Source organism: Belonocnema kinseyi, chromosome 7 (assembly GCF_010883055.1).
Source record: "Belonocnema kinseyi isolate 2016_QV_RU_SX_M_011 chromosome 7, B_treatae_v1, whole genome shotgun sequence".
Lineage (NCBI taxonomy): Eukaryota > Metazoa > Arthropoda > Insecta > Hymenoptera > Cynipidae > Belonocnema > Belonocnema kinseyi.
The window spans coordinates 45,637,197-45,660,956 of record NC_046663.1 but is presented as its reverse complement, the minus strand read 5'-3'; the positions used below and the strand labels follow the sequence as shown (position 1 = coordinate 45,660,956).

The 23,760-nt window shown below is 28.3% G+C and overlaps 1 protein-coding gene across 2 annotated transcripts in view; it reads right to left on the bottom strand.

The window, feature by feature from the left end:
• LOC117176992 (serine/threonine-protein kinase OSR1) overlaps window positions 1–6,372 on the bottom strand; it is an 86,991-nt gene extending 80,619 nt beyond the window's left edge. For both annotated transcript variants that reach the window (XM_033367432.1, XM_033367433.1), the window contains exon 1: window positions 5,900–6,372. In XM_033367432.1, coding sequence (XP_033223323.1) covers window positions 5,900–5,988 — 89 coding nt within the window. In that variant the 5' untranslated portion in view covers window positions 5,989–6,372. The remainder of the gene's footprint in view (window positions 1–5,899) is intronic.
• Window positions 6,373–23,760: the final 17,388 nt, after the last annotated feature.

Here is a 23,760-nt window from a genome sequence, read left to right as displayed (position 1 = left end):
TTCCGAAAACGCACTTTTCTGAAGGATTAAAAAAACTTGAAAAGCGATTGACCAAGTGTATAGAGCTCTAAGGAGATTATGTTGAAAAATAAAAAAAAATTTTCCCAACAAAAATTGTTTTTATACTTCATTCTAAGGACTTATTGAACTACCCTCGTACGTTTTAAGTTAAAAAAAAATTAATTCTGAGAAAAAACAAGTTTTTAAAATAATAGTTACATTTTCAAATATATTGGTGAACCTTTAAGAAAAATGTTAATTTTAAACCAAAAATCAAATGAACTTTGAACAAAATAATAAAATTTTCCACCAAAAAGATGAATCTTCAACCAATAAAAAATAACTTTAAAAAAATAGTTGAATTTTCTACAAAGTAATTAAATTTTCAATCAAACAGTAGAATAATTTTTAACCAAGCAAGATAAATTCCGAACTAAAAATATAATATTAGACTTTTCAAACAAACAAAAATGTACTTTAAACCATAAATAGTAGTTGGATTTTCTTATTGAGTTTTATCAATCCAGGATTTTTAAAATGATATTTTTCTGAAAAAAGATCTTCTCACACAGCTCCATATGGAAAAGCACCCGACAGGCAATCGCAAGTTCTGTGGTTAGTTTTCTAAGTGGAGCGTAGTGGGAAGATCCTTTTTCCGAAAAATTGAATTTTAATATATTTTTAATTTATTTTCAATTCAGTCAAAAATGACGTTAATTATTTTCTGTGATTTGAAGAGTTAACATGATTGATGGTTTTGATTTCTACTTTCACAGATTGTGGAATGACATTTACAATGGTTCATAATAACTACCTCTGATGATAATACAGATTCTTTTGAAATCCAAAAGTTCGAACACCTAGAAATGCCTTAAAAGCTTGTAAAATACCTTTTAAAAATTAAAAATCGTTTGAAATGCCCTTAAACTTTTTCAATGACCTGAGATCTTTTGAAATCCCTCGAAATCTCTTGAAATCCCTAAATATCTTTCAAATTTCGTTAAATTCCCTAAAAATGTTGTGATCCTTTGAAATATCTTAAAATCCTTTAAAATTTGTTGCAATCCTTTCAAATCACTCTAATTGCATTGAATGAAAAAGTAGATTTTCCTGAACTAAAAAATTTGCATATAATTTGGAAAATTAAGCCTTTGTCCCTTAAGCTTAGCTTAATAGGAGCCATCATCAATGGAACCTTTGGCCACTCGGTCGAGGGTCAATTGCTTATTAACTCATTCAGTAATAGCGACTATTAAAGAATTTTACCGTCGTACAGAAAACACAGAAGCAAATATCTCTTGCATACCCCACGTGGCCCTAAAACTCTTATCACAAAAGCAATACAAAGTGTCCACGAAAACAAAAATGTGCAAACAGACTTTATAACTCGTCCTCTTTTAAAGATGGTAGAAGAAAACTTGAAAAACCAAAGATAAAAATAAATAAATAAATAAAATGATTGTGAATAAAATGACTTGTCTACGACTCGTCCTGGCTCGCATACGACTCGTACTAAAAACACACACTCGTTCACAAAGTCCCTCTTTTTGCCCTTGGTATATAATATACTATTTTGCCCATTTTTATCTCTGCTCTCCCCCACACAACTCGTAAAAAAATGTCTTCGTCATGCGTAACGTAATTGCTCCAAATACTTTCCGCTATGGATTTTTTTTTATAAGGAAATATGTTACGTATGAAAAATTAAAAGAATTTGAAAAAATAAATCAACCTTGTCATTTTACCGTTCAAAATTGAAGAATTTTCAATTTGAAATCTATAAAGTTAAATCAATTTCAAATTTAAACCATAACAAATTTAAACAAATTTAAATTTATATTTAAATTATTCTCTTTTATACGCATTAAATATTGAAGTGTCTTTTATTTAACTGTTTATTATAAGCAAATTATAATAAATAATGAACATTATCGATTGTTCCTTTTTACATTCTCATAATTTATGATTGAGAAAGTATTAGGATTGTCGGAAATTTGACATCACACTTTTTCAACGGATCTCCACGTTTCAAGACCCCCTGAATCCGAAAATCAGGTTTTCACGATTGGCGTCTGTCTGGCTGCCTGTCCGTCCGTAAACACGATAACTCTCGAAAAAATTAACGAATCAAATTCATCTTTGGCGCACTTTTTTTAGGTCCTAAAAGAAAGGACGAGTTCGGTAACCAGACATTTTTGATAAAAATTCAAAAAGTGAGCGCATTTTGAAAATTTTTGAGACCACTTTTTTCTGAATTTGAAAATTCTATATACGGATATTTATAGTATTAAAAAGAACAAAAAATTTATCCTAATGACTTTTTTCGATAAAATGAAAATTCTCAGAGTTATAGCGTTTTCAAAATTTTTTAACCAGCCGAAAATCAAAATTTGAAGCCGAAAAACGCACGATACGAAAAAAAGTCAAGAGAAGAAAAACATTTATTTTTAAAAGCTCTAAAAGATTATCATAACAAATTTTTGAATTTTCTTCAAAAATCGAAAATTCAAATTTTGATTGCACAAAAAATAATGGAAAATAAAAAATTCCATTTTGTGGATAAACTGTGTAGGATACGAAAAAAGATGAATTAACAAAACTAGTTATCCCAAAAAAGATCTACAACTTTATTAAGAATCACCTCTTGATAGGACGCCTACTTTTTGTTTTATTCGTGAAAAATTACGTTGAAAAAAATAAAATAAAAAAAAAATGTGTGGAAAAACGACGAAAGTTACGAGAAAAAAATCCAACAAAGCCTGTTTACAAATGTCTGTCGGAAATCGACCGCGTAGTGCGAGTGTCACGATGAGAATGTGTACCTCAAAGCCAACAGAGCTTTGAGAAATTTAATCTTTGACTATACTTAATTAAGTAGACAATTCAGAATATGAAGACGCAGATAAATACTGCCATCTAAGAGAGATCTTTTTGATAACGTTTTTTTCAAGCATTCCAAATGCAAAGAATAAATATCCGAGCGCGAATTGCGAGGTGTAATCATGTTCGAGCGCGAAGCGCGAGATTCAACCGTCTCGCGCCCTAGGCGCGCTCAAACTTGCGAGTGAAGCGAGCCATGGGCATAGCGCGCGATGAGAATGTGCCCGCGGAGCGGGCAGATTTTTAAAGTAATGTTTTGGCGATAAAGTTACTTGCTTTTTTCGACAAGATGTAGTATTAAGTCAGAAATATGTATCATTAGATATTATTGTGTCTATTGACATAAAAATTCGTCATTAAATGTTATTTGTTAATTTTATAAACAATTTATATAAACAAATGTACTTTGTGGATTTTCGAAAGCCGAAAAACTAAACATTATCTTAATTATTGTTAAGTGATGCTACCAGTAAAGCTTAGTAATAAAAATTTGTCAATTTTTTTTCTTGAATCGAAACAGGAAATTATAAGAAATCGAAATATTCATATTGAATAAAAAATTTAAAGTAAGCCTTTGAGCGAAAAATTGAAATAAAAATTTTATTTTTTTATTTATTAGCCTCTTTTTGAATCTTGTAGATCTTGAATTGTATTTGGAATGCCTACAAATTGTATGCTACACCTGCAAAAACTATTAAAATTTAAAATCAAATTCAAAAATCAAAAAAGTCGGGTTTCAAAATTCAAAATCCTGTAACTCCCTGAATTTAAAAAAATGTTGAAAAAAATTTTAACCATAAACTTCTCTTATTCAACACTAAAGTTTAACAAAGTTTTATCAAAATCGCTAGACCCACCTACAACTCTGATATTCAAGAAATAGATTGACCCAAATGTCAGTCAGAAATATTAAAAATAGAACGATTACAAATTTCTTTTCTAAACAAAATACTTCTTAAATTAGAAGCTACATTATTTTTATTATAAGTCGTTACAAATTATTAATTGTTTATTTTTTATTTGTAGATCAAAATTCCTTTTTGGTTTGAAAACTTTTTAAATATTCTCTTAAAATAATTTTTTCAAAATGAAAGCTTATTTTAAATTGTCCCAGGAATATTAATAAAATTGGTTTATTAGAATGGAACCTTACAAAATCCTTAAGAAGCTTCAAAATTAATGTCAAAAGCTCAAAAAATAGACCGTTTTTTCGATTTTATTTCAAACCTGCAAAATTGAAACTATTGCTTTAAAATTTTGACGATTCTTTTTTGACAATATTGGATATCTTTGGAAATCTTGTTAAATATTCTCTCGAAATTAATTTTTCAAAATTAAAATCATTCATCATTTTCAATTTTCCTAAGAATCCTAATAATTTTTTTTTCTTTCGAAACTTTTCGAATTGTTTTAAATTTTTTTACTTCGAAATCTTCAAAAATCTACATTTTGTTTAAATTTTTAAAAATAATTTTCACGATTAAAATTATTTTTCAATCTTTTCAAACGTTTTAAATATCTCTTAAACTTACTCGAAGTTTTTCCAAGTTATTAATTGTTAAATTTGTATCAGTATGTAAATTAAAAAATTAATTTTATTCTTGAAATATTTTCAAATATTTTCTTAAAATGATCTTAAAAATAATAATAATTAGAAATATTCCCAGGAATCTTAAGAAAATTTGTTTATTATCATGGTACCTTTTAAAATCGTTAAGAAGCTTCAAAACTTGGTTTCAAATGCTTTAAAAATTTACACTTAAAAAAAATTCGAATCTTTTTTAATTTAAAATTATTTTTGTAACCTTTCCAAAACTTTTAAATATCTTTATTGTGATGACATTTAAAAAATTTTTTTAAATCCTGAAAAATTGATACGATTGATTTAGAACTCGCGGATTCTTTTTTGGCAATTTTGGAAAAATTTTCAAATATTCTCTTAAAATTAGTTTATCAGAAACAAAAATTATTGAAAATTTTATCCGGAATCTTAAGAAAATTTTATTATTATCTTAAAATTTCGAAAAAAATCAAAACATTGTTTCAAAATCTTCAAAAATCTACAATTTGTTTTAAGTTTTTAAATATTGCTAAATATTTAAAACTTGTTCTTTTTCTTAACTACATTGTTTTATTTAATGGGTTTAAAATTGAATATTTTATATTAAAACAGAATTTGCCATTTACTAAAAGGGTTTAATTATAAGTCTATTTATTTGAAATTATTTTCAAATTGAAAATGTGTAGCTTACGAAGTTTCAATCGGATGTTTACATTTGTTTATCTATTATGACTTTCGAATTTAGGCCGTTTAATTTTTAAGATTAAATTATGTAACTTTTTTAATTTTGAACAGCTTCACAATCGTCTTTAAAATCAGTTCATTTTACAATTTAAAAATCATTAAGTAATTTATATTTAAAGTTAATCAACTTAAAACTTTTTTTACAACAAATGTCAATGTCAAACGCTTTTAATTTGCAATTTGTTAAGTTCTAAAAAATAAAATTTAAAGTTCTTTCAATTGAAAATACACGCTTAAAAATGAAGAACTAAAATAGAAAATTGTTTAAATAAAAGATTTTAGAATTATTGCCCATTGTGAACTGAATGATTTTATAATGGAAAAACTTAAAAATTAAATTAACCACTGAAAAAAGTTGAAATCCAACTTCCTTTATATTTCTAGTGATTGGATAGATTTTTTTCTAACATTTTTTAAATTTCCGGTCAAAAAATAAACGCACTCTCATTTCACGGGGGTTTCCGACTCAGCAGCCACCCTGCAAGCATGTTGCAATAATTTTTGCACATATATAAAACTTTGGAGGTTCCAAAAATCGTCGAAAAAAAGCGTTGCGCAATAGATGGACGACCCCTAATAATCTATATTGTTCATCTCGATTACTATCATCAGATCAAAAGATTGTGGATTGATTCTGCTTATTTGGCTCTTATATCTTTTGAAAATAGATCAATAGATCATATTATCATTTAATGATAACTCGTTTTTTATTACCTGTCAGTTGCAGCCTTTAGGGACCCATTGGGGAACAGATCAGCTGCCATTTCAATGTTATCCCGATGACATCGTCCTTCTCGGACCATTAGATCAAGGCAGTTAGATGTCCTCAAGTGCAATATTTACTTTCCGAGAAAATATTGCAACAATCGTAACAACAATTTGAATTATTTGACACCCAAACCATTCACCACAAGTTTTTCTTTTTAAACTACAAAATTATTTTCACAGTCACTTTTACGATCATCATTTTAGCACACAGGATGAAAAGTAAATAAAAGATGCAGAAGGATCTTCCGTATCAATCAGAAACTGCTAGATTGATGCCAATTGTTTCCAAGTTTCTGTGAGGGAAGGAATTAAATTTGTTCTTTTTTGGAATTCACAATTCAATTTTGAACTGGGAACTGATAAAATTGACGTGGGTGATGTGAATGACTATTTTTTACACTGGCAGAAGATGTTGGATCATCCCAAGTTCGCCTTCGACTGAACTATGTCAGAAGACGAGGAGGCTCTGTCAATTGAATAACTACCTACTACACATTGATGTTACATGTAGAGTACGTATGTGGTCCGATATACTATCACTATCACAAATATGGTGTATATCTTTACAACGACTTTCGTCAATACAACTATGAACAAACTTTAAGTGAAGTCCACTCTTATCACGTCGCATGTCATTACTTCTCCAGATCTACACATTATCCATGAAATTCTATTTTTTTAAACCTAAGACGAGCTATAGAAATTAGAATTAAGATAAAATATTTTTTTGTGCTACTGATAAGGGCCCGTACATAAACTACGTTACCAATTTGAGGGAGAGGGGTGGGGTTAGTCAAAGAACTACGGGTATAGGGGGGGGGGGGGGGGGGGGGGGGGGGTGTTTGGAAGTAATGATACGAAATTAGATAGCATTGAGTGTATTTCCTGGTGATAAATTTGAAAGAATTCTTCTTTTCTCTGCTTTTAAGAAACATACCTTTTTCCCCCCATTTTCTCGGGGTTTCGCTTACATGCGAACTAAATTATTAGAACACAACAAGAAAAATCAACTATTTTTGGTTGAATACTATTATATTTTTGGTTCGGAATTTATCTCGTTTGATTAACAATTTTAGTATTTGGTTGAAAATGTTATTATTTTGTTGAAAATGTGACTACTTGGTCAAACATTCATTTTTGTCGCTGTAGAATCATCGGTTGCAAATTTAACTATTCCATTTTTAGAAAATTATTCTTCTGGCTAAAAGAAAAACATCTTTTGGGTTGAACTATTTTGTTAAAAATTCATTTTTTTCAAGAATCTTCATTTTAGTTCAAAATTCATCTTTATGTTTTTTTTTTGTATTGAAAATTGATATATTTAGTTAAAAAATCGTATTTTTTGCGCAAAAATTCTACTGTTTGGTTCTAAATTATTCTGGTTTGGTTGATGATTCGACGATTATAAATTTAAACTATTCTGTTGAAAATTAACTTTTTTGTTAGAAAATAATATTTTTTGGTTGAAAAGTCAACCGTTTTGTAAATAATTCATCCTTTTTGGCTTTAAAATTCAACATTTTTGTTCAAAAATAAAAATGTTATGTTGTTTAAAGTTCGTGCTTTTTTCTCGAATAATAATCTTATTTTTGGAAAATTTATTTTTTTGTTGTTGAAGATTTATTACCCTGGATGAAAATTTAACTATTTCATTTTTAGAAAATTTATCTTCTGGGTAAAAAAAAAACACCTTTTTGGTTGAACTCTTTTTATCAAAATTAATTTTTGTATGAGTCTTCATTTTAGTTGAAAATCCATCTCTTCATTTTTTATTCAAAATTGATATTTTTCTAGAAATTGCTAGAAAATCCATTTTTTAAATATAAGGTTCACCTCTTTGGTTGAAAATATAATTATTTTATGTTTAGAAAATTAATCGTCTGCGTTAAAAAATTATCTTTTGCATTGCACTCTTCTGTTGAAATTATTTTTTTTTACAGACAACTTTTTAGTTGGAAATTCATCTCTTCGTATTTTTATAAAAATTTTACCTTTTCTAGCTGAAAATTGATATATTTTGTTAAAAAATCATTTTTTTCATAAAAATGCTACTGTTTGGTTCTTAATTAAACTGGTATGGCTGAGGATTCAACCATTGTGTATAAAATTAAACTATAGGTTGAAAATGTAATTTTTTGTTTAAAAAAATTATGGTTTCGATTAGAAAATTCAACCATTTTGTAGATAATTCGTCCTTTTAGCTTCAAAATTTTCCTTGAAAATGAATTATTTTGTTTATTATGTCGTGTTTTTTGCTATAATGTTAATCTTCAGGCAGGAAAATTAATTTTTTTGTTTGAAAATTCATCTCATTGGTAGAAGATTTAACTAATTTATTTTAATTAGAAAATTTTCAACCAAAAACATTATTTTTCTGACAGAGAAGAAGAACTTTTAACAAAATACATTCATTTTCAACTAAAAAGGACTAATTTAAACCAAAAATTAAATAGTTCAATTTTAAATTTAAAAACTTAACTTTATTACTAATCAAAGAAAAATGAATTTGTAGGAAAGTAGTTACATTTTCAAACAAACCATTTTCAACTAAAATAATACATTTCCAACCGAAAAATTATTTTTTAATAAAATAGTTCAATTAAGTAGTGAAACTTTCAACCAAGAAGATTAATTTTCTGATAGAGAAGATTTTTTAACAAAATACATAAATTGTCGACAAAATAGGTAAGTTCTCAACCTAAGAAAAGTTGATTTTCGAACAAGATTCCTATTATTCTGTCAAGAAAGAAAAAATTCAACAAAATACATTAATTTTCAACAAAGAAAGAAAATTTTCACCAAAGATGAAATAGTTCAATTTTCAGTTCAAAAAGTCCACTTTATCCCAAACCAAAGAAAACAGAGTTTTCAAGCAAACAATTCTCAACAAAAATAATGGATTTCCAACCAAAACTTAATTTTTAATGAAGTTCTTCAATCAATTAGTTTCACTTTCAACCAAGAAGATTAATTTTTTACCAAAGAAGAAGAATTTTCACAAAAAATGTAGTTAAATTTTCATTACAAAAAATTAATTATATTATTAATAAAAAAAAACTAATTTTCAGGAAAATAGATCAATTTTTAACCAAATCATTTTTGATTAAAGGCTCCATTTTCAACCGAAAATTGATTTTTGAAAAAATAATTCAATTAAGTAGCTAAACTTTCAGCCAAGAAGATTAATTTTTTGACAGAGAAGACAAATTTTTAACAAAATACTTGAATTTTCTGGCAAAGAGGATGATTTTTTTTAAAATACCTGAATTGTGAACAAAATAGTTAAGTTCTTAACCAAAAAGATGAATTTACAAGAAAGATTTTAAAATTGTTAACAATATAATGAAATTTCAAAAAAAACTACATAAATTTTCACCAAAAATTTAGTTAAATTTTCAGTTAAAAAATTAATTTGATTATTAATCAAAAAACTAATTTTCAAGAAAATAGTTCAATTTGCAACCAAACCATGTTTTACTAAAACGCTCCATTTCCAACCGAAAATGAATTTTTGACAAAGTATTTCAATAAAGGAGTTACACTTTCAACGAAGAAAATTAATTTTCTGTCAGAGAAGACGAATTTTTAACAAAGTACTAAAATTTTCAACCAAATAGTTGAATTTTCAACAAAATCGTTAAGTTCTCAAACAAAAAGATACATTTTCAGACAGCATTCTTAATTTTCAACCGGAAAAACGATAATAAGAAAATTTTTCACTAAAAATTAAATGCAGTCAAACCTGGATTTAGTGATCCTCCATTTAATATTTCCGAGAATTGAAGCCACGTGGTGAGGATTGGTGAGAGGAGCTGCGGGAGGAAATGCGGCGCTCACTCAAGCCTCACAAAATAGAGAGAGAAACTAGAAAGAGAAAAAACAGGAGAGAGGCAAAACATTTACGAGACTCTGGATTTAAAGTTACGCTCAGTCCCAAAATTGTCATTAAATCCAGGTTTGACTCTAGTTAAATTTTCAGCTCGACAAATTAAATTTTAAGTAGTTTCAAGAGAACTTGAAGTTACTTCATCAAAAAACATAACTGTAACGAGCTACTTAAAAAAAGTATCTTACCCAACCGTGATTTCGACCCTGTGGTATTTCCTCTTTACTTCTCATTGAGGCCTCGAACGTGTCATACACATATGTAGAGAGATGGGCAATTCGAGACACGATGTGATTTTTCCTCTCGTATAATAATAACACGACATGCTGACTGTCAGTAGGACCCTCATAGATTAATAGCGACCTACTGAGGAGCAATCTATGGCACACGTGTTCCCTTTGTAATGAAAATTGACCTTGTAATCCGGCTGATACTGATTTTTTCAAGAAAATCAACATCTTGGCCAATTTTACATTTTCCACCTACGTGCAACTTCGTGACAGATTAGTGACACAAAAAAAAGAATCATCAAATTGACACTAGCAATGTCACCGGAGATGCGACGTACGTTCATCGTATCATATGCGTCATAGTAGGCAAATCAGAGCACTTTCATAAAAGGCACTGCCACTTAACAACAGTCAACTCTGACCTAAGCAAATTTCAAATCTTCAACATATTTCCTTCCTTAACCACTTAACTGGTGGACTATTTGCTTTTTGGTCCGCCATTCAGAGTTTCAAAATTTCGAGGACAGATTTCTCATCAGTGACCTGAACACCCCATGAGTACTGACTTTCATTCAAATCACGTGACTTTGCATTTTAGTCCGTCATATTGCATCCGCCATCTGAATATCCCAATTTAGACCCAAAATTCATCATCAGCGACCTAAAAATCTCTTAGTAATGACTTTCATTCAAATCACGTGACTTTTTGCATTTTATTCCGCCATATTGAAACCGCAATTTAAAATTTTTATATTTTGGTCCCAAATTCATCATCAGCGACCTAAAAAAAAACCCCTTAGTGCTTCCTTTCACTTAAATCACGAGACTTTTTTCACTTTAGTCCGCCAAGCTGGATTTTGAATTTTCTCAATTGTGACTTTTTTTATTTTAGTGTGCCATATTGGGACCGCCATTTTGAATTTTGTAATTCACTTGAATATCTGATTTTTCCGGTCGTCTACTAAACCGTTGGTGAAATAGATATCAGAAAAAATCAATCCCCTTCAATGCACCTCGAAAAAATTCACAGACCAGTAGTGAATTGAATTGAAAAACACGAAAATCCGTTGTCAAGGTCAATAAAATGAAAACCTCGAAGTTTTTCATTGATATAAATAAATAATAGTATATTTTGTAGTGTAGCTTAATTATTATCCATTAATTCATTATCTACTAAATTATTTATTCATGTAGTATTATCAATTCATTTTCGTTTTGTTTTTATCTTGGCTTTCACCTATTTATTAATTTATTATTATTATTACTTCATGTGTATATATTTTCCACCTTTCACTTAATTTATAGCTTATAGATTTAGAAAGTATATTATATTTAATTATATTTTTCTTTATTTAAAGATATGAAAAATCTTATTCATAAGATTCATGAAAATTGAAACTTCTAAACTTATATTCCAGAAAAAAGGATTTAAAATATTTTCAAACCGATATCCTCCGAAGGTACGAGTGGGAATTAAATTCAATTGAAATCTATACTTCACTTAAAATATTTTTTTGATGAAATGGAAGGAATTCATTAAATTTGAAATAGATCCTACTTTACGTAATTAAAAACAATTAATTATAGATATTTTTTAAGGAACTGGAAGAAATTAAATAAATTTCAATATTTTTCCTGTTTCGGGAACACAAAATATTTCAGAGAGTCGTTGCGACCGCTATGAAAACTGCAGGGAATTAAATTTCTGAAAAATGTATTACTCTCTAGCGGATTAGAGGTCGGTGGAAGAATCAGGTTTTAAATAGGATAGAAAAATGTTTATGTTTACGCTGAAATCAGAATTTCAAAATTCTTTTCAGTTCAAGTCTTCTTACCAGACCGCGACCTAAAAAAACCTTAGTACTGATTTTAATTTAAATCACGTGACTTTTTCCATTTCATTCCGCCTTCAGAATTTCGCAATTTTGACTACAAATTTTTCATCAGCGACCTAAAAAGCCTTTAGTACTTCCTTTCACTTATATCACATGACTTTTTTCAATTTATCCTGCCATATTGGAACCACCATTTTGAGTTTTTCTATTTTTATCCCAGATTCATCACCAGCGACCTCAAAAAACATCACTACTGACTTTGATTTAAATCACCTGACTTTATGCAATTTATTTCAGCATATTGGATCCGCATTATGAATTTCTAAATTTTGGCTACGGAGTTGTCATGAGCGACCTAAAAACTCCTTAGTATTTTCAGAGATGAGATAGGTACTGATTTTCATTCAAATCACGTGACTTTTTACATTTTATTTTGCCATATTGGATCCACCAATTTGAATTGTTCTATTTTGAGCAGAATTTGTCAACAGCAACCTAAAAACCCCGTTAGTACTTCTTGCCACTCAAGTCAATTGACTTTTTGCATTTTATTCCGTCATATTGGATCCCCCATTCAGAATTCGTCCATTTTTAGCCTGAATTTGTCATCCGCGACCTAAAGAATTCCTGAAATCTGACTTTAATTTAAATCATGCGGGGATAAACTCGAGTGCGAAGCACGAGATACGCGATGAGAATGTGTTCGGTAAAGCCGAAGGAGCTTTAACAAAAAAATTCACAATCATTAAAACTGTTGTCGATACTTTTACCTTTAGTTTTAAATAGTTTATGCAGAAAAGTCGAGCGCGTAGCGCGAGGTAAATACATTATCGAGCACGAAGCGCGAGATAAATATACTGTCGTGCGCGAAGCGCGTGAAACCACAGTCGCGCGCTCTAGGCGCGCTCAAACTTGCGAGGCCAGCGAGCCGCGCGCGATGAGAATGAACCCGAAAGTGAGCAGATTTTTTTACCAAGAATTATTTATTATATTTATATTTATAAATATATATTATATTATATTTATATTTATATTTATATTATTAAACGTTATTTTTTAATAAAATGCAGTTTTAACAAAATAATCCAATTTTCAACCCAACAGATGAATTTTCAATTAAAAAGAAAAATTTACCACTAAACATGGAATTAAATTTTGCGTTAAGGAAATTAATTTTCAACGACAAATAAAACACAAATTTTCAACAAAAAGAATAAGTTTATACAAAAAAATACGAATTTTGAACAAAATACATGCATTTCGAACCAAATAGTTGAATTTCCAACTAAAAATGGAACAGTTACGTTTTCAATTAAAAAGAATTATTTTAACAAAAACAGTTTATCAAAAAATAAGAACTTTGAACAAAGAAGATTTATTTTCAACCGTAAAAGACGAATTTTCAACTAAAATGAAAAATCTTCCACCAAAAAAATGAATTTGAACAAAATTTTTTTCAAAGCAGATTATTTTTTAACTAACAGTGAAAATTTCTATGAAAATTTCTCGACTTTTCAACCGAATGAATATTAAAAAAAAAATTGTATAAATTTCAACAAAGATTAATTTTCAACCAATTTATAGTTGAATTTTCAACAAAAAAACATGAATTTTTAACAAAGAAAATTAATTTCGGCCGAAAAGACGAATTTCCAACTAAACAAGGAACATTTACCCAAAAATGGATTAGTTATATACGCAATCAATAAAATTAATTTTTAACAACAAGAAATAAAATTTTTTTAACAAAATAGTTAAATTTTCTGCTGAAAAAATTACTTTCGATCCAAAAAACGATTTTTCTGCAATATAGTTAAATTTTTAACCAATAAAATGAGTTTTCTACCAAAATAGTTGAATTTATAACCCAAAATGACGGCTTTGTCTTTTCAACAAAACATTTGAATTGTCAAACAAAAAATTACATTTTAAAAAAATTGTTCATTTTCATATATATATTAATTTTGAACTAAATAGTTGAATTTTCAGTTAATAAAATTACTTTTCAACAAAAAAAGCAACAAATTTTCAACTAAATAGTATAAAACTATTCTCGAGATTACAAGTTAATTACTTGGATTACCTAAATTACTTCGAATTACATGCATAACAAGTGAATTACCCTGGATTCTGAGTTGAAAATTCCATTATTTTGGTAGAAAATTAAACTGTTTTGCTGCAAATTAATTTTTTTGTTGAAAATTCAACAATTCGGTCGACATTTGTTTTCTTTCTTGATAAAAAAACCCTCTTTTGGTTATAAATTCATTTCGCTTGCTCAGAATTTAATATTTTTTGTCTAAAAATTGCAATAGCTTGGTAGAAAATAGACCAATTTTTCTAGAGAATTTCACTGTTTGGTCGAAAAATGAACTAATTTGTTAAAACCCCATTTTTTATTAGAAGATTCTTAATTTGGGTATTTTTTATAAAAATTATCCTCTTGGTAGAAAAATCAACAATTTTTTGAAAATGTATTACTTTGTTAAAAATTCTGTTTGTTTGTTGAGAATTCAAGTCTTTGATTGAGAATTCGTTTTTTTATGGAAAAAAGAATTTTTCAAACTGTAAATTTAACTATTTTATTAAAATTTTAACAATTTAGTTTAAAATGAACCTTTTTATTGGAAATTTAACGATTTTGTAGAAAATTTAATTTTTAAATTGGAAATTAATTTTTTGCAGAAAAATTTAACTAAATTCTATTTTTTGTTAAAAAATTAACTTTTTTATTTTAAAAATTCGACCGGTCTTTTTTAGTAGAAAATTAATCGTCCTTATTGAAAACTCATATAACTGGTTAATATGTATGTCTTTTGCTGACAATTTGTCTTTTTGGTTAAATTCAACTGTTTTTTTATTTAAAATAAAATATTTTTTTGTAGAAATATCAACTATGTAGTATATTTTTGTTGAAAATTCATACATATTTAACGGTTGAAAGTTCAACTACTTCTTTAAAAGTTCATTTATTTGATGCATGATTAATAATTTTAGTCAAAAATTCATCTTTTTGGTTGAAAATTGAACTGCTCTGTTGAAAATTCGTTTTTTTTTCATTGAACATGAAGATTTTTAATTGTAAATTTTAAATATATTCCAGTTTTAGTTCAAAATTAATTTTTTCTAGTTCAAAAATTCGCAACTATCTACTTAATAATTTATGTTATTTATGGAAAATTCGTCTTTTTCAGTATAAAATTATTCTGCTTGGTTGAAAATGCAACTAATTGGTTAAAAATTTATATATTTTGTTAAGGATCCGTCTTTTTCTGCAGAAAATACCACTTTTACGGAAACCTCTTCTTTCTGGATTGAAAATTCAACATTTTGGGTGGTTTTTTAAAAATTTTAAATGAAAATCTTTCCTTGGTTAAAATATTAATTATTACATTATTGTACCTTATTTTGGACGACCCCTAAAAAATTTACGAAATTTACGGACCAAACGAAAGTGGTTTCAAAATTCAGGAGAAAAATTACGTAATTTATGCAAACCCCCTAAATCATAATGCAAACCTATTTCACTTATTTTAAAAATTGCTGGTGTTATAATCATTTAAAAATGTTACTTTTTCAACTTTTTTCAGACAATGAAACTGCTGATGCTTCTGCAAGCATAAAACGGCCTATGGAATTAATTCAACAGTCCAAAAAGTATGTCACCCAGAAATTCCGAGGTTGAGAAAAATTTAATTTTGTCGGAAGATGTCGATAGAGAAGATTACGATGAAAATGGAAATGTATTACAACATTTGGATAGAAGAGGTCGTGACTCAACGAGGATATTTTGAGAATTTTATTTTTCATTTTCAAATTCATTTCCGATTCTCAAAAGTTTTACCCGAACACAAGGTGCGCACGTTTTTTTAAATATTTCAATAAAAATAAAAAATAAATAATTTCTAAGGGGAAAATGAAACTATTTTGTAAAAATTAATTTTATTTTGTTCTATATTCATCTACTTGCTTGAAAATTTAACCACTCCATTTTTATAAAATTAATCTTTTGGGTTAAAAAATCATCTTTTGGGTTGAAAAAACTATCTTGAATTTTTTTTCAAAGGTTCATCATTTTATTTGAAATTTAATTTTTTTGTTTCTGTTGAAAAATGATATTTTTTATTGAAAACTGATATTCTCTAGTTGAAAATTCATGTATTTTGTTAAACATTCGTTTTTTTGTAGAAAATTAGTCTTATTGTTTGAAAATTCATTCTTTTCGTTTGAAAATGCACCTTTTTGGTTCTAAATTAATCTGTTTTGATTAAGGATTCAACAATTTAGTAGAACATTAAAATATTTGGTTAAAAATTAAACGATTTTTGGCAAATCTAACTTTTTCATGGTTAGAAAATTAGCGTTCTGTCTTAAAAAATGATCTTTTCGGATGAAATCCTTTTTTTTTAAGTTATTTTTTTAGATTCACCATTTTAGTTGAAAATTTATGTTTTTTAGTATAATATTAACCTTCTTGTTGAAAAATGCATTTCTTTGTTGAAAATTCACTTCCTTGGTTAAGAATTTAAATATTCCATTGTTAGAAAATTAATCTTTGAGATTAAAAAATAATCTTTTAGGATAAACTCTTGTTGAAATTTTTTTTTGTTTGATCTGAAATTAATCTACTGAATTGGAAATCCATCCCTTTTGATTAAAAATGCAAATAACAATGTAATTATTATATTTTTAGTTTAGAATTTATATTTTTGTTTAAAAATTGATCTTATCTAATGAAAAATTAATGAATTTTATTAAAAATTTGTTTTTTTTTTAGTGGAAAATTAATCTTCTTGACTGAAACTTCATTCTTTTATGTTGAAGATTTACTAAATTAAATTAAATTTTATAGAATTAAATATAATTAAATTAAATATTTTGTTGACGTTTTTTTTGTTGAAAATTCATATTTTTAGTTTAAATTAAACTATTTGGTGAAAAATTAAACTATTTTTATGAAAATTAACTTTTTTGTTAAAGTCATATTTTTGGGTTGAAAATTCAACCTTTTTGTTAAATTGTCTTTTTGGCTTCAAAATTAACAACTTTTTTTTTTGAAAATGCATGCATTTTGTTTAAAAATCGCGTTTTTTGGTAGAATATTAATTTTCTTGTTGAAAAATGCATATTTTCGATTGAAAATATAACAATTTGATTAAAAATTCATATTGTTTTGAGATTTACCTCTTTGGTTCCAATTTAAATATTTTTTTTTTTTTGAAAATTCAATTTTCTTTTGTCAAAATAGCTTAAAATTGTTAACGTATTCTATGGGCGGCCTCTAAGTGATGCTATAAATAAAATGTTAGCATCCTGTTTAGATTCAGTGAACTAAAAATAAAAAGAGTTTCAATTTATTCTTTTAAAGCACAGCAGACTAAAGTGGCAAAGCCCCCCTTAGTGGTGCATTGCATCCATTAAATTGAAGATAATTCCCAATTGGATAACGAGGATTATTCTTTAAAGCAAGCCTTTAAAATTTGCCAAACAATATTAATCAAAAGTGACGTTTGGTTCACGAATAAAAATAGAATAACAAGTCCATTAGTTTTTTATTTACAACTATAATCAAAATTGTTTGAAGTTAATTAACTCAAGTAAATTAAAAAAAATATTACGTGGGGGAAACCTAAGAATATGCTGGGATAGGAAACTTTCGATTAATGATGATAAGCTAAAAGATATCAACGGGTTTTAATAAAGATAGTAGTCGTTTGCACTCGAGACAAAAATGTCAACACAACAATAAAGAAGATTAATTTCCTACCAAAAAAGACGAATTTACAACAAAATGCATACACTTTCTGTCACATTCTAAAATTTTCAATAAAAAACAATAATTTTGTAATCAAAAATGTGATAGTAAAATATTTAGTTATAAAAATTAATCCTCAAACAAAAAAACGAATTTTCAAGAAAATGTTTCTAATTTTAACCAAAGAGATAAATCTTTAAGTTAAAATTAAATTATAACAAAGTAGTTCAACTTTTAACCAAATAGTTGAATTTTCAACCAAGAAAATTAATTTTCTAGGAAAAAAGACGATTTTACAACAAAATACTTAAATTTTCTATCCAATTCTTAAATTTTCAACTTTTTCCAAGTAGCTGCGTTTTCAAAACAAAAAGATTAATTTTCTACTAAAAAATACGAATTTAAAACAAAGTAAATAAATGTTCAATTGAATTATTAAATTTTCAATTAAAAACTATACTGTTTTAATAAAAAATGTGACAGTAAAATTTGTATCTAAAAAAATTAATTTTCCACCCAAAATAACAAATTTTCAATTAAATAGTTGATTTTTCAAGTTAAAAAGTCAAATGTTTCAGAAAAAATTCGATTTTTAAACCCAAATTACTACAACCAAATAGTTGAACTATAGAGCACAAGAGTTGAATTTTCAACAAAATAGTTCAACATTTAACCAAACAGTTTAACTAAATGGTCGAAATTTCAAACAAAAAATTAATTATTTTAATCACAAACAGTTAAATTTTTAACCAAGATCTTTTCTAACAAAAGAGATGAGTTTTCAATGCAAAAAGACGAATTTGCAGGTAAGCAATTTAATTTTCGAAAAAACAAGATAATTTTTTCAAGAGATACTGTAATTTTCGAAAAAATAATTAAATTATTAACCAAAAATGTAATAGTAAAACTTTCAGTTAAGAAAATTAAATGCAAACAAAAGATTCAATTAGTTATAATAGATAGTTCTGTATTGATAAAAGACTTGCGACAAAAATAATGAATTTTTAAGCAAGTAGTGGAATTTTCAACAATAAAAATGGATTTTCAATCAAGAAGATTAATTTTCGACCAGAAGATGAATTTTCAACAAAATACATGAATTTTTAACCAGATTGTTAAATTTTCAACTAAAAAACAAAATTTCTACCAAAAATGGAATTATTCAATTTGCAGTTGAAAAACTGATTTCCAACAAACAAAAAATTATTTTTTAACCAGAGATGAATTTTCAATTAAAATAATATATTTTCAAGCAACAAATGAATTATTTAACAATGAAGTTCAAATTGAAATCAAGTCGTTGAATTTATAACCAAGAAAAATGTCTCACTTAAGAAAAAAAATTACAACCCCAATTCCCAATTAAATAATTAAATTTTCAACAAAATAATAACATTTGTAATAAAAAAGATGAATTTTCAACAAAGAAGATTCCTTTTTTATTAAAAAGATGAATTTCTTAAAAAGTACATGAATTTTTAACCAAATAGTTCGATTTTCAAATAAAAACGTACATTTAAAACCAAAAATGAAGTAGTTCAATTTTCAGTTTAAAAAGTTGATTTTAAAGAAAAAAAAAATATTTTTTAACCAAAGAGATGAACTTTCAAATAAAATGATGAATTTTAAATACAAAAATATTTTTTTAACCAACGAAATGAATTTTCCAAAAAAAAAGATATACTTCAAGGAAAAAAATTAATTTATTAACTAAGTATTAGTTAAAAAAGAAAAAAATTCTACTAAATTGTTGAATTTTATAAACAGAAAGATAAGTTTTCTGAAGAACAATTGAGTTTTGAACTCAGAAATATAAGTTTTGAACCAAAAATTTCATTTTCAAGTAAAAAAAAGCAAATTTTCAGTTAAGAAAGATAATTCTAAAAAAAAAATAACATTTTTAGCCAGAAATGAATTTTCAACTAAAACGATAAACCTTCAAACAAAACAAAAAAATTCTTAAACAAAGAAGTTCAATTTTCAATCTAATAGTTGAATTTTCTAGGCTTTTGTAAATCGCAATTTCCAAATAAGGAATTTTAATTATGGACGTTTAAACTGCTTTTAAAATAATAATTTCAAATTTATTTCCTACACTTTTAAACATTCAGGCCAAAAGAGAAAAATTTAATTTTAAACATTTTCTTAAATTGGGAAATAATTATGTTAACATTTTGCTACCACAATATACAATTTTTAAACTTTTTAAAATTTTTAAAGAAATGAGAAAAATAAAATTATGGGTAAAGGTCAATAATTTTTTTTAATGAATTAGGATTTTAAAATAATTAAAAACCATTTAAAGTTTGAAAACATTTCAAAAACTTTGAAACAAAATGTAGTCTTTTAAAGATTTTTAAATAAAATTTTTAATCTTCTTAAGAATTTTAAAAGTTTTTAAGATAACTATTTTTTTTAAGATTCCAGGAAAAATTGTAACTGTTTCTTTATTTAGAAAAATTAATTTTAAGAATATATTTATAAACATTTTCAAACATTTGAAAGCCGTCCTAAATTTTCAGTTAAAAATGTAGAAGATTTAAAACAACATTTTTCAGTTTTGCAAGAAAACAAAATGTAGATTTTTGAAGATTTCGGAAAAAATGCATAAGTTTGTAAAGAATTTTGAAAGGTTTCAAGAGAATAAAAAAATGTCTTAAGATTTCTGGGTAAATATTTTAAGATTTTTCATTTTTCTAGATTAATTTTAAAAGTAACAAAAATTTCAAAACATTCCAAAAGATTTCCAAGATTGTCATAAAAGAGCTTGGATATTTAGGAAAAAATCGAATAATTTTAAGAAATATTTAAAGGTTTTTAAAAATTTCAAGAATAATTCAAAAATTAAAAAGAACTAAAAACAAAATGTAGATTTTTGAAAATTTCAAAATAAAATTGAGAGTTTTTTAAAATGATTTTGAAAGGTTTTAAGGTAATAAAAAAATTCTTAAAATGGAAATACTTAGAGAAAAACTAATTTTAAGAGTATATTTTAAAAGATTTCAAATCATTACAAAAGATGTCAAAAATAAAAATAAAAAAAAAGAATCCGAAAGATTTCAAGACAATTTTAGTAATAATCAGTTTAAAAGATATTTAAGAATGTTAAAATTATACTTCAGTGTCTCGTCCTCAAGATCACTTGTAGTAGCGCCAGCTGCTCGGTTATGATCACAAATTTTAAAGGATAAAAAATTTAAGAAATTTATAGTTTGCCGCCATACAGGGGCTCCATCCACTACCATGTCCCGATCTTCATTCGTTTTTGTTGTGCGGTTATGATCAGAACGCGTTATCATTCTTTCTAAAACTTTTATTAATTTGTGTTCGAGATTTTTCAAAAATGGCCGATTCGCCATCCCAAAAGATCGTTGAACAACCGAGTTCACCGACAAAAGCTCAATTACTTGCTCAGATGCAAGTTTTACAAGAAAAATACGCGCGTACCGAAACTAAACTCAAAATGCTCGCGTCGCGTCATAGAAGTTTGGAATCGCGTCGTTCAGGTTCAATTTCCGGTTCAATGAAGGAGAATTCTTACAATAGAAAATGGAGGCGTGATTTTTCTCCGGAATATAAAGGGACCTCGAAGGGAAGAAAACATCATTATCGTCAGTATTCGCCGGACGGTCATCATCGTCGTGAGCAGAGTGTTACCTTCGCTGATTCAAGAGGTTCAAGATCCATCAGACACGCAGAGCGTACCCCGAAAGGGACGTCAGATCGTGATCTAAAAAAGCGAGAAAACAGACGGCAAGAGCGATACCCTAGAGGTTCGACCGCTGATTATTCGAGTTCCGAAAGATCTCGATCTCGCTCACCGAGAGTCAAAAAGCGTACCGCTGAACATTCGCCCTCAAAAGAAGCTTCTCCAACATGTAAGTTCCCAGAAACAATAGAACAATTGCCTGTCGAGCCAGAAAAGATTAAAGAAAATCTTGTTGACCCCGAAATCATGGATCTGTTAGGCGATGTTCCGGACCAAAAGGTGGAAGGTCCACCTTCGCATTCGTTTTTAGCGAAACAATGGCCAATCATTGTGCAAAAAGGGTTGTCAAAGGAGACAAATACAAAAAAGTTAGCCAAGAACAGATTGCGTCAATATCGAGCGCCATTGGTCTGGCCTTGTCGGAGCTAATGTCAGGAAAGAAGAACGAGGCTGGCGCCTTGGTCTTGGACGTTAGTCGCGTGATCAATTTAGTCGGAGACGCAGGATGTTTATGCGCTGACGCCTTCTTTTGTGCATCAAAAACCAGAAAATATTTCGTGGCCCAGGGCAGCAATATGTCTGATGCGGCAAAGACTCTAATAGAGGAAAGCGTCTCGGACACCTTCCTCCTAGGTAAAGATTTCGGCGACAGATTGAGAGCAGCCAAAACGTCGGAGAAAGCCGGCAAAGAGATGCTGTCTCAAGACTCATACACACGGAAGAGAAATAACAATAAGTTCAAAGGATCCTACGTTCAGTCCAGACCAGAAACCACCACGGATTTACACTTTCGGGCCCCAGCCAAGAAGAATTATACAAAATTAACTCAGAGGACTGGGGCGGCGAAATCTTGGACTCGAAACAACGGCAGCAACAACAATTACAGAATCAAGCAGAACCAACTAGATCGTCGTTAAATGTAAGTGTAGCAGGAAGATTAAAATATTTTCTCCCCTTGTTGCAGAATATTACCACAAATGCGCTCGTCCTTCAAACTGTAAAAGCATATAAAATTCCTTTTACAAGGAAGCCTTCAGGATACGAGTCATTACCCGAACCTGTATTATCACTATCTGACCAAAAGCACTGTTCACAGAAGAGTGATAAGTATTTAAAAAAAGGGGCCATTGCAAAGGTTAGACCTTGCAAAGATAAATTTCTTTCTTCCTCTTTCTTAGTTGACAGATCTAATGGAGAAAAAAGATTCATATTGAATTTAAAGAGTTTTAATCAGTTTGTCGTAGCAGATCATTTTAAATTGGAAGATTGGAAAACCGTAATTCGCGTTATGTCTCCATGTTGTTTCCTAGCTTCAATAGATCTAGAGGACGCTTATTTCCTAGTCCTAGTGCACCCGGACCACAGAAAGTACCTTCGTTTTCAATTTCAGCAACAACACTACGAGTTTAAAGTCCTTCCCTTTGGGTTGTTTTCAGCTCCATTTATTTTCACCAAAATCTTGAAACCGGTGACGGCTCATCTTAAATCTAAGGGTTTCTTTTCAGTAAATTACCTGGACGATTTCCTCCTTTTCGGAGATTCGAGAGTTGAATGCGCAAGAAATGTAGATGAGACTAAGTCATTGTTAGAGTCTCTTGGGTTTATTATCAACATTAAAAAATCTTACTTCGTTCCAGTTCAATTAATAAAATTTTTAGGTTTTGTATTAGATTTGAGAAGTTTTACCACGAGTCTTCCAGACGAAGAGACAAAGAATTTTCAAATTAGCTCATTCCTTCGGAAAAAAGCACTGTTGCAAGATCAGAGATCTGGCTCATCTTATTGGAATTTTGGTTTCATCGTAACCAGCCGTGAAGTACGTTCCAGTGTATGTTAAAGGCTTGGAAAGATACAAGTTCTTAGCCCTCAAAGCCAATAAAGACGACTTTGAAGCGTCTGCACACTTACCTGTGGAATTCCATGAAGACCTAAATTGGCGAATCAAAAATATAACTGATCCTTCAATCTGTAACCCAATCAGAGACGAAAAATCTTCTTCCGAAATCTTTTCAGATGCTTCCAAGACAGGCTGGGGTACCTTTTCTGAGGGAAGATCGACTTGTGGCCAGTGGAGTGTCGATCAAAGAGGCGAAAGCATTAATTTTTTAGAGCTTACAGCTGCATTCAACGCTCTAAAATGTTTTGCAGCGAATTCTAGATCGTGTGATATCTTGTTAAGAGTCGACAATACGACAGCCTTGAGCTATATCAACAAGAAGGCGGAATTCAGTTCCCTAAGCTTGCTAAACTAGCTAAGGAGATTTGGAAGTGGTGCGAGAAACGAGATTTATGGATTTCAGCGTCATACATAAGATCGGCCGACAATGTTGAAGCTGATAGAGAATCGAGGATTATCTCGCAGGAAACAGTGAACTCTTTCCCCAGGCGCCTT